Source organism: Zasmidium cellare, assembly GCF_010093935.1.
Source record: "Zasmidium cellare ATCC 36951 unplaced genomic scaffold M409scaffold_15, whole genome shotgun sequence".
Lineage (NCBI taxonomy): Eukaryota > Fungi > Ascomycota > Dothideomycetes > Mycosphaerellales > Mycosphaerellaceae > Zasmidium > Zasmidium cellare.
Window position 1 is genome coordinate 226,467 of NW_022986959.1, and position 13,469 is coordinate 239,935.

A 13,469-nucleotide genomic window follows, 5' to 3' on the forward strand; every position below is an offset into this window, starting at 1 on the left:
AAAGAAGCAGATAGGGCGTATGTCTGCAGAAAGGGTGGGACTCGTGCTGGCGAACGAGAATGGACCCTTCTCTCTCTTCAACAGAGTCAACGAAGTCAAACGAGTGAACTCCAAATGTCAATGTGAAGGACATGGAAATCCTACTCGAAACCTGGCCTTTCTCATGAGGTAGTAGTAAGCTAGGATGCAAAGAACGTATCTTGATGTGCACGGCGAACAATAGGAGGAGTGAGTAGGTGAGAAAGACAAAGTGGTGAGTAGAAGCGAAGTGAAAGAGACTACGAAGGACCAACAAAGTAGAACTAGGACGGACCGCACCATCACAACTGCCGAAAACGAGGACCTTTAAATCACATGCCGTCCCTAGCCCATCCTATCAGAGTTGACGTATTACTCAACAAACGTCAACGTCATGCCGCAGTTGCACCACTTCCTCCTTTCAGACTTTCCTCCCGCGAACACGACATATCCGTATCTGTACCTTTTCTTCTGAAAATGCCTGTACTTGTTCGGGAGGTCACGAATTTACGAGAGTTTTTGGTTGGGATGACATGCTTGCTGGGATGGGGTGGGTGTAGGGCAAAGCGAGGGAAGTGTCTTGCTCAGAATTCCTTTCGTCTTCTTGGGACTTGAGAACACTGATGCCATCCGACGCAGTTGCGGTCGGTTCCCTCTGTCTTTACCATCCTGGGTTGATGTAATCGCCGTGCCAGACCACTGGCTGAGCTACAGCTACTTTACGGAGACCTGCTGCTGCAGAGCCTATTGTATCTGGCTTTCTGGATCTGCTTCCATGGTACTAGGGTTTGCACTGGGTTACTCTTCGCTCGAGGTCGCTGAAGGCGTTCTGGAGAAGAGGTGAGCTCGAATGGATGAGCATTCGTTATTCGTTACTTCGATCAGATCATATGCTCTAATCCTCTGGACCGGCCAATCCCAAAGCCTGTCTCCTCGTTGGTGCATCGGCCTTGAAGAAGGGCTTCTCGGCGAGAGATGTGACTCGAGTGCCGTGGCGAGGCTCGCCGCCCTCGTAATCCCACGAGGCGTTGTGCATGGTGATACTTCATAACCAGTCAGCAAAGGCCATCGAAAGCACCACACACACACAAGAAAAAGAAGAACAAGACAAGACACACCGATTATCCCAAATCGCCGAACTGCCCGGCGTCCACTTGAACCGCACCTGAATATCCACATTCCCCTCATACACTTTATACAAATACTCCAGAATCGCATCGCTCTCGCCCTTGTCGAGCCCCACGATCCTCACCGTCATCGCGCGATTCACGTACAGCGCCTTCCAGCCCGTGGCGGGATGCACGCGGACCATCGGGTGTTCGCGCTCGATGTACTTGGGGCCGGCGGTGGGGTCGTTGCGGTCGAGGTAGGCGTGGGCGGAGCGGTAGACTATCCACACGGAACGGTATCAGTCATCTGGTCCTGCATGTCTTACATATGCCTTCTAGCCCTCAGACTTACTTGCGGTGCGGCCGTCGATGATGGCGCGGAAGGCCGGGGAGAGTTTCTCGTAGGCGGCGTAGCCGGAGGACCAGAGCGTGTCGCCGCCGATAGTCGGGGCGGTGTCGTTGTGCAGGTGGGTGTAGCCGGCGGGTTGGCGTTCGTGGACGAGGTCGGTATGCCAGTTCTGGGTGCCGAGGGGTTGGCGGAAGGAGGCCGGGCGTTCTTTTGTGGCGAGGGCGGGCCACATTACTGTCGTACCTGGCAGGCCGGGGACGTGGGGGACTTGCGGGTGGACTTCGACCTCGCCGAAGTAGGCGCCGAGTTCGAGCTGTTGTTGGGGGGAGAGGTCTTGGTCGCGGAGGAAAACGACGCTGCGTTCGGCGATGAGGAGGGCGAGTTCGTCTCGTTGCTGGTCGGTGAGGTCTTTGAGTTGGACGCCGACGAGTTCGGTGCCGATGTGGGCGGTTAGGTGTTTGACTTCTTTTGCGGCGGAGAAGAGGGCTTTTTTGGATTTGTCGGCTCTGCTGCCTGGGTCAATGAACTCGCGGTCGTAGTCGCGGATGGCGTAGACGTCTTGGAGGTAGAGTGGGCGGGCGGGCCGGTACTGGAGAGATGTTCAGGCTTATTGTGAGGATTGATGTCGGTTACTTTGCTTACAGGATATCCTTGGGATAGATCAATACCAGCCTTTTCCAACCTGGCTCTCGCTGGGCCTGGCAGACCCAACGAGTCGATCTTCGTCGGAGGAGCGACGTCGACGATTTCAGGAACGATTGCTGCTGGCGCCATGATGAAAAGGAGTTAATGGAGAATCAAAGACTACTGATATCGAATACAACAGCGAAAGATGAAGAAGACAGCCAGAAATGCCCACCGTCTCCTCGTCTGCGCGGAACAATGCCACTCCATATACATAAAATGCCCCTCCTCGAATGTTTACAAACCACACCCAAGCTATTCAACAACACCACAACGAACCCCTCCACCACCGGCATTCGATCCGACCGCCGATGCGCCTATCTTCCAATTAAATCATCAACAATTGATGTTCGGGTCGTCGCAGTTGTGCTGCGAATTGCGCCATCAACCTCGTCGAGCTTGCCATCGCAGCCTCCATGCAGGGCAACATCATGGACCGAAGCTTACCCGAACATCCACACACAACACTCTGCAACAACAAGTTGGGGACAGTCTGGATATTGTAATCCAGGCATGTCGCCATGGCGGAGACGAAGCACGCATAAGCTCCACTATACGCATGAAACTACGCTGGCGTCGGTATACCAAGCACAGAGAAATCGACGAGCGAGTAGCAAGAAAGAAGAAGATATGCATGCAGCGACAAGACCGCACGCGAGCGAGTAGCGATTCCCTCAACGGGTATTGCGTGCTACTGTAACAGCAGAAGAGCCCAAGAACTAGCCTTTTCGCCTCGCCGCGCCAGACCACGGACCCGTTCACTATCTGCGTGCGTGTGCGTGCGTGGAGTTGCATGGTCTGATTAATCGATCAGCATCGGCCATGGGCTCGTCAAAACGTGGCCGGTCCCTCTCGCCAGACGCCGTCGAGCAGATCCCTTTGCTGGCGCACGAGAGAGGCAGTCCGTCTGCTTCTTCTTCTTCCTCCTCTTCATTCAACATGGCTACGTCTGTTGATGGTAAGGAGAAGACGGCCGTTGCGTATGCTGCTTCGCCCGAGGAGAGCGATGTCGAGAGTAGTGTGGCGTTGCCGCCTGTGAGGGTTGATGCGGAGGGGAAGCCCAAGATTCCTTGGTGGGCGTATATTTGGGACTATGAGCCTGGGCGGTCGAAGGTCAGTATTCGAGATTCAAACTCGAGAGACTGTGATACTAATGATGTGTTATCCAGGAAGAAACAGCATTCATCCAACGCCTCGATGTCTCCGTCCTCATCATCCTCTCACTTGGATACTTCATCAAAAACCTTGTAAGCACTTTCCACTCCAACAACCATCTATCCAGCTGACAGAAACATCAGGACCAAACCAACATCGCCAACGCCTACGTCTCCGGCATGAAAGAAGCCCTGCACATGGACACGGACCAAATCAACCTCGTCGACACCGCCTGGACAGTCGGCTACGTCGTCGGCCAGATTCCCTCCCAGATCCTGCTCACCAAAATACGCCCCAGCTATTGGATTCCGTTCTGCGAAATGATATGGACTGTTTTAACGTTCTGTCTCGCCGCCGCCAAGACTTCGAACCACGTTATCGCTATCCGCTTTTTTGTTGGTCTGGCGGAGAGTATCTTCTATCCTGCTGCGCACATGATCCTCGGCAGCTGGTACAAACCCTCCGAGCTGGCCAAACGAGCCTGTATCTTCCACGCTTCGTCCGCGCTGGCGTCGATGTTCTCTGGGTACCTCCAAGCGGGCGTGTACAAAGGCCTCAACGGCGTTCGGGGTATGGAAGGATGGCAGTGGCTTTTCATCATGGACGGGGTTATTTCCGCCCCGATCGCCCTTGCGGGAGTATTCATGATCCCCGACTTGCCTGAGAATTCGAGAGCGTGGTACTTGCGCAAAGACCAGATCGCCCTGGCACAGAAGAGGATGGATATCGTGGGACGGGCGAAGAGGAAGGGGTTGGGCTGGGATGCGTGGAAACGCATCTTTGGAAGATGGCATGTTTATTTATTGTGCATTTTGTACATCATTTTCATCAATACGGTAAGTCCTAACACTCTTCTCGGATGTGAAAGAATGTTCTATACTGATTGATGGTGAATAGGGCCCCTCCTCCTCCATCAACCCCCTCTCCCTCTGGCTCAAATCCCAAAACTACTCCATCCCCCTCGTCAACATCATCCCCACCTCGCAATCCGCCGTCCAGGCCGTCACGACCGTCCTCTTCGCCATCGCATCGGATTACTTCCGGAATCGGTAAGCAAACTCCTCTCCCCCCGACTCTCTCCACATCCCCATATCATGCTAAATTGTGTGGGATGATATAGCCCAGCAATAATGTCCTTCTCCACCTTCTGGGGCTTCTTCTGCTCCCTCATCCTCGCCATATGGCTCGTCCCGAGCGGCCTCAAATGGTTCGCCTTCGAAATGTACCGGGCGAGCGTCCCCTACGGCCCCATCAGCATGTCGTGGGCCAACGAAATCTGCACCTCCGACGCCGAAGAACGCACCATCGTCCTCGGCCTCATGAACTCTCTCGGCTACGCCTTCAACGCCTGGGTGCCGATCCTGACCTACCCGGCGAGTGACAGTCCGCGATTCCGGAAGGGGTTTGTGTTCTCGACGGTGGCGTTTGTGGCGCAGTTTGGGATTACGGGGGTGGTGTGGTGGATGCATAGAAGGGATCAGAGGAGGAAGGGACGAAAGGGGGATGATACTGTTGTCGAAGGGGGGGAGGAGAGTGGTGAGGTTCAGAGGGAAGATGGTGGGAAGGGGAGGGTTAGTGCGGAGGAACTTGGTGGAGTTGAGAGGAGGCGGGAGGGGGAGATTCGGTTGGAGAATTGATTGCGTACTGATAGAGACGGATAGAATCTGTCGCAGTGATACAATACAATGCCCTCCCAAAGAAGTGTTCTTCCCTCGATGGCTAGTCGACCGAAGCCGGGTGGGATAGACGAAGCATACCTATCGCCCTGCGATCATGGAACGTCAAGTACAAATCAACAAAGCAGGGGTCTTCTTCCAATCGAGTGAATTCGACGATGGACCCGCACGCATGTGTGGGAGTCAGAAGACACGAAACCTCGCCGAGCGGCGCAAGATGTCGTCGAAAAGGTAAGAATGAGGCAAGTTCTAGTTCGACTTCGATCCTGGATTGACAGTGCACAAGAGAAAATGTCGATATCTCAGTGAGCCATATCGCTCCGCGTCAAGGCCATCTCTGAATCAATCTAGCAGATGCTCCTCAGCAGTACACTCGCCTTTGATCTCGAGGTACACGTACCAAAAGTCGTACGTCGCACACATCTCTGTCGTCCAAACCTAGTCAACCATCGTAAATGGAGACCGAGGCCGTCCTCCAACGCACCAGCGTCGCTCAGGAAGAGAACAATTCCCCCTTCTCCCAACCCCGCCCAAACCTCATCCAAACCACCCCCCGGGCCTCTGCTCAAGAGGCGCAAAAATATCCAACCCTTCAGCGACCCCAACATTCATCCACCACCTACGGCTTCTCAACCCTAACCTTCGTCTTGAAGCACGCCAATTCCTTCTTCCCATCCCGAATCTTCACCGTAAACTTCCACTCGCCGTGATGTATCTTCTCCGGAACCACCGCATCCGCGCGTACATCGACTTCCTGCGTCGGACAACTCATTTTCTTCGAGTCGCACACCGGCGCGGGATCCAAGGACTTCTTGTGGATGCCCTTTTTGAATTTCATTTCGAGGGTTGTGGAGGAGGAGAGAGAGGTGGCGCTGGTGCCGTTGACGTGGAGGGAGAAGGGTTCCCCGCTAGAGGGTTTTGTTAGTGGTTCGGGGGATAAATGGGGGTAGGGGGAGGGATGTACCGGGTCAGAGTCGTGGGACAGAGGTTGACGGTGTCGAGGGTGATGCGGTAGTTGTTATCGTCTTTGCAGTATTCGAAGCCGCCGAGGCCGTCGATGTAGGTGGCGGTTGTGAGGGTTGCTGCTGCTGCGAGGAGGAGGGCGGCGAACTTCATTGTTGGTGGTGTGTGATGGAAGGAGAGAGTTGAATGGGAGATTTCTTAAGAGAGGATTGTGGGAGGGTTTATTTCATTGAAAAAATTTATCTTGTGTTCCCGAGTCTACGGTAGGTTTTCGTGGTAAGAATCAGTGTCTGCGGAATTCGTACATCTGGTCAGCTTATGTTGATGTTTTTATTGGCTGTACCGCCAAATGGCCACAATGTGAAGAGGTTTTCAAGTCGTTTCGCTTTCTTTCTGCGAATACGGTAGAGAGTATGTTGAATAAGAATTTATAGGCGAGTTGGGACGACGATGGTTGTAATGCATCGTGCGTTTGATAAATCATCGGGCTGTGAGCAGAGGCCTTGCGTGAACGGCTCCAGAATGTCATGATAGTGAACGAAGACCAGAAGAGTCTGCGTTCCAGAGCATCAGACATCAGAAATAGAGGACTGGCAAAATACATATGTACAGCACCATGCAGCTATTCAGCTACGCCACGACGCTTCCACAAGGCCTGGCCCGCAGCCTCGAGAGCTTCTTCCGTCAAGACCATCAGGTCACGCCACACTTTCATACTTCCTTGGCTACGCCACATCGCGCAGAACATCACCAATACACGTTTCTGACTTCAAAAATGCATGTTGGCTGCAGGGTATTATATGGTTTGTGAAGTGCTGGGTCTGCATCGTCGCTTACCTCTATGCAGCCACGGGAGCTTGACGAGAAGTTTATGTATCTCGTCACGAGATGGCAATGGTTGATATAAGCCAAACTGCTCCCATCCTGTCTGCAGGACTCACAAACCCCTTTCCTCAAGTTCTGTACGACAATGGCGACCAGCATGATTGACATCGAGAAAGGCGACATGACCTCGACCATCTCGTCCCGCGATGCCCCATCACCAGACAGATCCAACAGCCAAACGCCTCTAGGCCTCTAGGCCTCTTCCAGCTCCTCGTGGGCATCCACACCCACCCCTCCCTCACGACCCGCCAGACAGACGCCGCCAATGCAGGACAGAAAGCCAACTCTAGAAGCGACAACGTTGGCCTGTACCAACGGATCAAAGCTGAAGAACGCCGTCTGCGAATCCAGTACGCCCTGACGAGCTATATCAACAACTCGCTGTATATGCTGCAGATCTTGCTCGCAGCGACGTTCACGGCTCTGTCGGCGTATAAGGATACGCATCCTGTTAGCTTGACTGTTCTCGGAGCGATAAACACCGTACTCGCCGGGTACGTCCCTTCACTATCCTTACCATTTACAGTGGAGAGGCTGACCAACCTGTGTACATAGCTGCCTCGCCTGGCAAAAAGGCCAAGGCGTCCCCCAACGCTACCGCAAAGCCCGCGACCAATACCAAGCACTCCTGCTCGAGATCGAAAGCTCCGAGCGATCCTTCATCACGAATGACGGCGACCTGGATCCTCGGGCTGAGAAGGCGCGGCTGCAGAAGTTGTTTGATGTGGCCCGCGCAGATCAGCAGGCCAATTATCCGGATTTGTATGTTAGTACTGAGGGGCATGGAAAGGAGGGTGGGAAGCGGGATGAGGAGAGGGTGGAGAGGCTTCAGAAGTTGTTGGGGGAGTTAGAGGGGAGATTGAAGGTGGAGGGGGGAGGGAAGTGAGATTGTGGAAGGTCTGAGCGGCTGCGGTGGTGTCTAAGGGCAAATGATCGTTGATGGTGGTTGGCAGACTCTCCAAGCGCTAGAGATCGAATTGTCAGTTGCTCCTTGGGGGCGTTGCTTCTATTCGTGTACGTGAACTCATGGCAGCTCGGGTAACGTCATAATTTCCAGACTCGCAAGACCAGAAACCCAGTACGTTGTGTTGAGCAGAAGAACAGAGCCATAGAGTTGGCCCTAAGAAAACGTATTAGCCTGAGAGCCCTACCCCAACTTCCCCGCAAGGAGCCGGTTCCTACAGCATACGTCTTAAACGAAAGACCGTTCTTCGGCTTGGACCGCTGCGCCTTTCTCAAGCTGACATGTTTCGGGGTTTCGGGGACTGAGTCTTAGCGTGCGTTGACTGACGAGGCTGAGTGGTCGGTCGGTGGATGTTTTCGCTGGAGAAGATGTCATCAGACCTTGGGACTCCTCTTGTATCGCTCGCCATGCAGACAATACTCTTTCACAAAATGCATGTCCTCGCAATAATGGAAAGAGTATGCAGGGAGGCCTTGCGTGGATTCCACTTGCCACTGAACATATTCCACTCCTACATCACCGCACCCGTACGGCGCTGACACAGTGGACTGAAACATTGATGCTGAGGGCTCGCAAGGCTGGTAATTCGGATACCTATTCGATTTGGGACTAGTAAACGGGACTGAAGCGTAATGCCTCTACCAGATGAATGACCATAGCGATGCCTGGAGCGATGTATATAACTCGACACGAAACCAGGACGACTGGCATAGTCCAACACAAAAATTCCTCACTTCATCCTGTTAGCCATCAAATCTTCCACCTCTCACAACCTTCGAGAAGAGAAAAGCCTCATCATCACCCACAATGCTCCAATCCACCACATCCCTCCTCCTCCTCGCCCTCCCAACTCTCCTCCACGCAATCGAAACAACCTCCTCTCCAGTTCTCTGCAACGGGCCCTACATCCTCTGCTCCACCGCCCTCTGCACCACAATCCCAGGCAACTCCACCTACGTAACCTGCACCTGCCAAGGCCCCTACACGGGCCTCAACATCGGCATCACCACCTGCGACGACCGCGAGACCTACAACATCTCCTCCTTCTCCTTCGAAAACACCGCCTCCAACATATACGTCTTCCCCTGTGAGGGCGCGAATGCGGGGCCCTGGGCGCAGTGCAACGGCGCTCTGTGCGATGTGCCGGAGGATGGGGGTGATATTACGTGTGCGTGTCCGTTGGAGGTTGGGGAGCATCTTTATTATGGGGAGGAGTGTCCCAGTAGTGAGGAGGGCGTGCAGGAGGCTTGTGCAATGTTGAGGTCTACGACGGATTTTTTGACGAACTCGAATGCGACGACGATGGATGATGATATGGCTGAGGAGTTGGAGGAGGAGCCGCCGACGATTGAGTTTTGTAGTGTGCCGGGAAATGGGACTTCTTGAGCGGTGGAAGGTGTACATGATACTTGGGATGCTGGGGATGTGTAGTGATGGATCTGCATGGATTCTGGCTGAGGAGGGATGAATAGTGGACGGTCGTTGTGTTCGTTGCTGCTGGGTTAGTGGCTGTGAAATGTGCCTTTTTTTCATGCTGCTTTTATAAAATATGTGTTCTATCGCATTGAGGAAAGAAGGATGACATGCCTGCACCGAATTTTCCTAACATACGTCAACAGAGTCGAAGAAAGCTCACCCTTATCATTCCTCGACAACCTCAAAGCCCTCCCAACTGTCCAGGGCGGCATGAATCACGCTTCCGTACGTGTTCAAACCTCCCAGGTAAATCAAAGCCTCCCTTGGCTTACCAGGAACATTCGCACCCATGAACCAACTCGTCGTCTCCGGATAAAGTGTGCGATTACAGATATCATGCACGGTCTTGCGCCATTCCTCCACCGCAGAAAGTGTAGGATTGATGCACTTGATGTTCTCCTTACGCATCTTTTCGATTGCGGAGCCGATCCATTCGATCTGGATCTCAGCTAAAGGAGGGCCGTTTGAGAGGGCTGTGGGAGCCTGCGCAGAGTATGTCACGAAGAGGTTCGGCATTTTATGGATCGTGAGGCCCAAGAAGTGTAAGTGCCGTGCTTCCATTTATCCTTCAGACTGACTCCGTCGATGTCGATGAGTCCGGCGTCTAGCAAAGTCCCTGTGACGTTGTCGTAGCCCGTGGCGAGGATGACGATGTCAAAGTCTTGCTCGTCATTGTCGGCGAAGATGATGCCCTTCTCAGTAAAAGCCCTAATAGGATGTCTGTGAAGATCCACGACTTTGACATTATCACGATCGATCACTTCGTAATAGTTTTGTTCCAAAGACGGTCGCTTCGTGAAGATCCAATGCCGTTGCTCCAGAGGCGCCATGATGTCTCTTTTGACCGGGTCGTGGATGATCGCTCGTACCTTTCTCGCCCAAAAGTCGTACACTTCTGCATTAATCTTCTTGTCGTAGAGCAGCTCTGCGTAGTTGGACACGAAGAAGCTGAATCCTCCCCTTACCCAAAGCTCTTCGAAGTATTCTTGACGTTCTTCAGCGGTTGTTGAACTCCATTCTTTCCATGGGGGTTCGTAGGGGAAACCACCCCAGCTGTTTCGCGAGCTGCGAAGGATGGAATGGTAGAAGTTCTTCGTCATTCTCTGTTCCCCAACTGTCATCTGGCGTTGCTGCATAGGAAGGGCTGTATTGGGCGTTCGGACACAAGCCGTGAGTTCACAGGCGTGGACCGCAAGGTTCTGGACAAGTTGCACACCAGTCGCTCCTGAGCCGATGATACAGACACGCTTTACACGGACATCAACATCTGCTTCTGGCCATCGTGCAGAGTGGATCAAGTGCCCTTCGTACTTGTGCAAGCCCTCCAAGTCCGGTCGATAGACCTTGCTATTGCAACCCGTGGCCATGATCAGATACCTGCATTTCGCAAATCTCCCATCGTGGCAACGAACCGTCCACTGCCCGCGATGGGTATCGAAAGAAGCCGAAGTCATCGTCACATTGAAGATTGCATCTTTCCTAAGATCCAACACTTTGTCAATATGGGCGAAATACCTTCGCAGCTCCTCGTGCCCAGGGAACCGCTCGCTCCAGACCCAGTCTTTGTATACTTCGGGAATCGATAACGCGTAGTAGGGACTCTCACTATCCACGCGAGCGCCGGAATAGCGGGTCCAATGCCATGTCCCTCCAAAGTCCGACCCGGCCTCGAGGAGCTTGACTTTCAGGCCTAGTTTGCGCATCCAGTAAATCCCGTACATGCCGCTGAAGCCACCGCCGATGATGAGGACGTCTGTATCGATGTTCATGATGCTCTTATCGAGATCTGGAGTGGGAAGCTTTGCCGATTGTTCGTGAGTTGGGAATTCACTAAAGTTCATCTCAAAGACAGACATATTGTTGGAGCTAACGGCTCTAGATGGAGATTTGAGGACAGAGGCTTGAAGTTGTCAGTCTTCTATTGTTAACGGTCCGGCAGGCTTTGGGTCTTTTGACTGCGGGCACGACAACGAAAGGCCGGACGATGGCCACCTCTTGGCACGGTGTTAATGCAAGGGCTTCCCAAGATTTCCCGTCTCCTCAATGTGAATATGGGGAATTAGCAGCCTGTATGCATTAGCCGTCGACTCGGCATGATGCCTTCGTAACCCCGAAGATATGATTCGGACCCGCGCGTCCCATAGGCTTGAGGGATGGCTACTCAAGGGTCCGTCATCGTTGTCTGTCGTAATTTAGCGGTGTCAAGGACACGACTAGATGGTTTTGAACGGGGGAGCTGGCGGTTGTACCCCTTCTGTTTTCTGCTTATGTCTTGCAAGTTATGAGATATACTTTGAATACATAGCACAACGAGGATGGCTTTCAGAACAAGGAAAGTTGATGTATAGCATGCCTTTTTTCTTCTGGATAGCTTTTAGTGCCACACTTATAAAAAAAGATTCCCAAGAGGATATGTACACTCCCCCAACTACCTCCTTCACACCTCCAATCTCCTCTTCACCACCTTCAGTCTCAGATTCCTGATCTGTATGAAAAACTCATTATACGTCTTCAGCCCCTCCCTCTCCAACCCGTCACTCATCTCAAAGTCAAACCTCCTTACCAACTGCGGCACCAACTTGGACATCTCCAGCAGACTCACGTTCTTGCCAATGCACGTCCTAGAGCCAGCCCCGAAAGGACACCAGGTGTTCTCCATCCGCGCCAACGTCGCGGCGTCGCATTCGCTCCTCAACCATCTCTCTGGTCGGAAAGCGTCGGCGTCCCCACCAAAGACATCTTTGTCGTGATGGAGGACGTATGGGTTTAAGCCGACGATAGTTTCACCGGGGAAGAATTGACCTGTGATGATTGCTCCACCCTTTGGTACGACTCGTGGTAGCTGAACGCCGATCGAGGGGTGTAGCCGCATAGCTTCCTTGATGACTGCCTGAAGGTACTCCAGGCTTTGGACTTCTTTGAACGTCGTTGGATCCGAGACTTGCTGCTGCGAGAGCTCGTCTCTGAGTCTTTGCAGTACTCTTGGGGACGCCAATAGGTAGTACATGATAGCACTGAGGGCTACGCCGGTTGTGTCGGAGCCAGCGTTGATGTTGCCCAAGACACCGTTGATGGTATCGTCGAGGGTGAAGTGTGTTGGATCCCTTTGGTGTTGCTCGATAAACTTGGTCATGAAGTCCTTCGGCATGTAATTGTCGTCTTCAGCCGTAGTTGTCACGTCACGTTCCTTCTTAACCTTCTTCTGCCGCTCGCCCATGCTCCTGAATGTGAAATCCCGCAGATACTGCTTTCCGGCCCCTTTCCCGAACCCAAGCTTCCCCAAAAGCTGAAGCGTATTGAAGTAAAACACGTGCCACTCGGGAAACATCCCCATCAACACCGAGTATTTCGTAGTCCGATGGACGTTCTCGATCAGACCGCTCTGATCCTCGCCACGATCCAGAAACCCGAATCGTTTCGAGAATGAGATCTCCCCGATCACATCAAAAGCAAAACACTGCAACCACCACGACATGTCCACCTCTTTCCCACTCTGCTGTACCTCCTCCATCCGTCGGCACAAGATCTCAACACAGTCGTCCACATACTTCTCATAAGTCGTCATCGTGCTCATCGTATACGCCGCATGAAACTTCTTTCGATCCCGAGTGTGCGCCACGGGGTCCCTCTCCGTGAAGATATTCGGCTTGTTGGGTGCCTGCCACGCAGAGTAGAAGTCGGACTTGCGGAACGGCGTCTCGCCATGGCGGGTTTTGTAGATGGTTTGGATTGCGGATGGGTCGCTGATGCTGTATTGATTTGGTGCTAGGCGGACGATTTTGCCATACTTTGCGTGCAGCGAGGCGTTGATCGTTTCGAAGCGGCCACTGGAAACGGCGGAAAAGTACCAGAGGCGAGAGAAACGGGCGAGGAATGGGCCTTGGATTGAGCGGAGAGGCGATGCGGCATGGCTGTAGATGTAGAGGATGGCGAAGAAGAAGGCGAGGATGTACAAGATGGCGAGGGAGTGATCTACCAACATCGTACTAGTGGTGCAACCTTGTTTCATAGAAAGCAGGAGACGAGTGTCCTTCGCAGACCGTCGTGGGAACCTGGCTCCTAATTAAGGAACCAGGTTTGGTATCCATGCGTCGACATGCCTACATCTTCGGTTTGACTGAGCCGCAAGCGTTGTGCCTCTGATGCACCAAGCCGCAGCAGTGCCTCTCCACTCGGGTTCTCGGATTACC

General features: G+C 53.2%; 7 protein-coding genes across 7 annotated transcripts; 3 read left to right on the forward strand and 4 right to left on the reverse strand.

The window, feature by feature from the left end:
- Positions 1-913: 913 nt before the first annotated feature.
- On the reverse strand, positions 914-2,250 carry M409DRAFT_54010 (uncharacterized protein; the record flags this gene model as incomplete). Its single annotated transcript, XM_033812557.1, has 4 exons — positions 914-1,061; positions 1,137-1,407; positions 1,480-2,065; positions 2,119-2,250. The coding sequence occupies 4 exons, from the start codon at positions 2,248-2,250 to the stop codon at positions 914-916; spliced, it is 1,137 nt and encodes a 378-aa protein (XP_033668297.1).
- An 849-nt stretch (positions 2,251-3,099) lies between these two features.
- M409DRAFT_66020 (uncharacterized protein) lies at positions 3,100-5,038 on the forward strand (the record flags this gene model as incomplete). Its single annotated transcript, XM_033816757.1, has 6 exons — positions 3,100-3,273; positions 3,330-3,407; positions 3,459-4,151; positions 4,213-4,364; positions 4,436-4,851; positions 4,989-5,038. The coding sequence occupies 6 exons, from the start codon at positions 3,100-3,102 to the stop codon at positions 5,036-5,038; spliced, it is 1,563 nt and encodes a 520-aa protein (XP_033668298.1).
- A 572-nt stretch (positions 5,039-5,610) lies between these two features.
- Positions 5,611-6,107, reverse strand: M409DRAFT_22220 (uncharacterized protein; the record flags this gene model as incomplete). The annotated part of the gene is made up of 2 exons (XM_033806237.1): positions 5,611-5,899; positions 5,956-6,107. 2 exons carry the CDS (start codon positions 6,105-6,107, stop codon positions 5,611-5,613), a joined length of 441 nt encoding a protein of 146 aa, XP_033668299.1.
- An 817-nt stretch (positions 6,108-6,924) lies between these two features.
- M409DRAFT_22221 (uncharacterized protein) lies at positions 6,925-7,725 on the forward strand (the record flags this gene model as incomplete). Its single annotated transcript, XM_033806238.1, has 3 exons — positions 6,925-6,977; positions 7,028-7,333; positions 7,395-7,725. The coding sequence occupies 3 exons, from the start codon at positions 6,925-6,927 to the stop codon at positions 7,723-7,725; spliced, it is 690 nt and encodes a 229-aa protein (XP_033668300.1).
- Positions 7,726-8,610: 885 nt separating this feature from the next.
- M409DRAFT_22222 (uncharacterized protein) lies at positions 8,611-9,189 on the forward strand (the record flags this gene model as incomplete). The annotated part of the gene is made up of 1 exon (XM_033806239.1): positions 8,611-9,189. One exon carries the CDS (start codon positions 8,611-8,613, stop codon positions 9,187-9,189), a length of 579 nt encoding a protein of 192 aa, XP_033668301.1.
- Positions 9,190-9,444: 255 nt separating this feature from the next.
- On the reverse strand, positions 9,445-11,048 carry M409DRAFT_66021 (uncharacterized protein; the record flags this gene model as incomplete). Its single annotated transcript, XM_033816758.1, has 2 exons — positions 9,445-9,762; positions 9,858-11,048. 2 exons carry the CDS (start codon positions 11,046-11,048, stop codon positions 9,445-9,447), a joined length of 1,509 nt encoding a protein of 502 aa, XP_033668302.1.
- A 668-nt stretch (positions 11,049-11,716) lies between these two features.
- Positions 11,717-13,261, reverse strand: M409DRAFT_22224 (uncharacterized protein; the record flags this gene model as incomplete). The annotated part of the gene is made up of 1 exon (XM_033806240.1): positions 11,717-13,261. The coding sequence occupies one exon, from the start codon at positions 13,259-13,261 to the stop codon at positions 11,717-11,719; it is 1,545 nt and encodes a 514-aa protein (XP_033668303.1).
- Between the last annotated feature and the right edge of the window lie 208 nt (positions 13,262-13,469).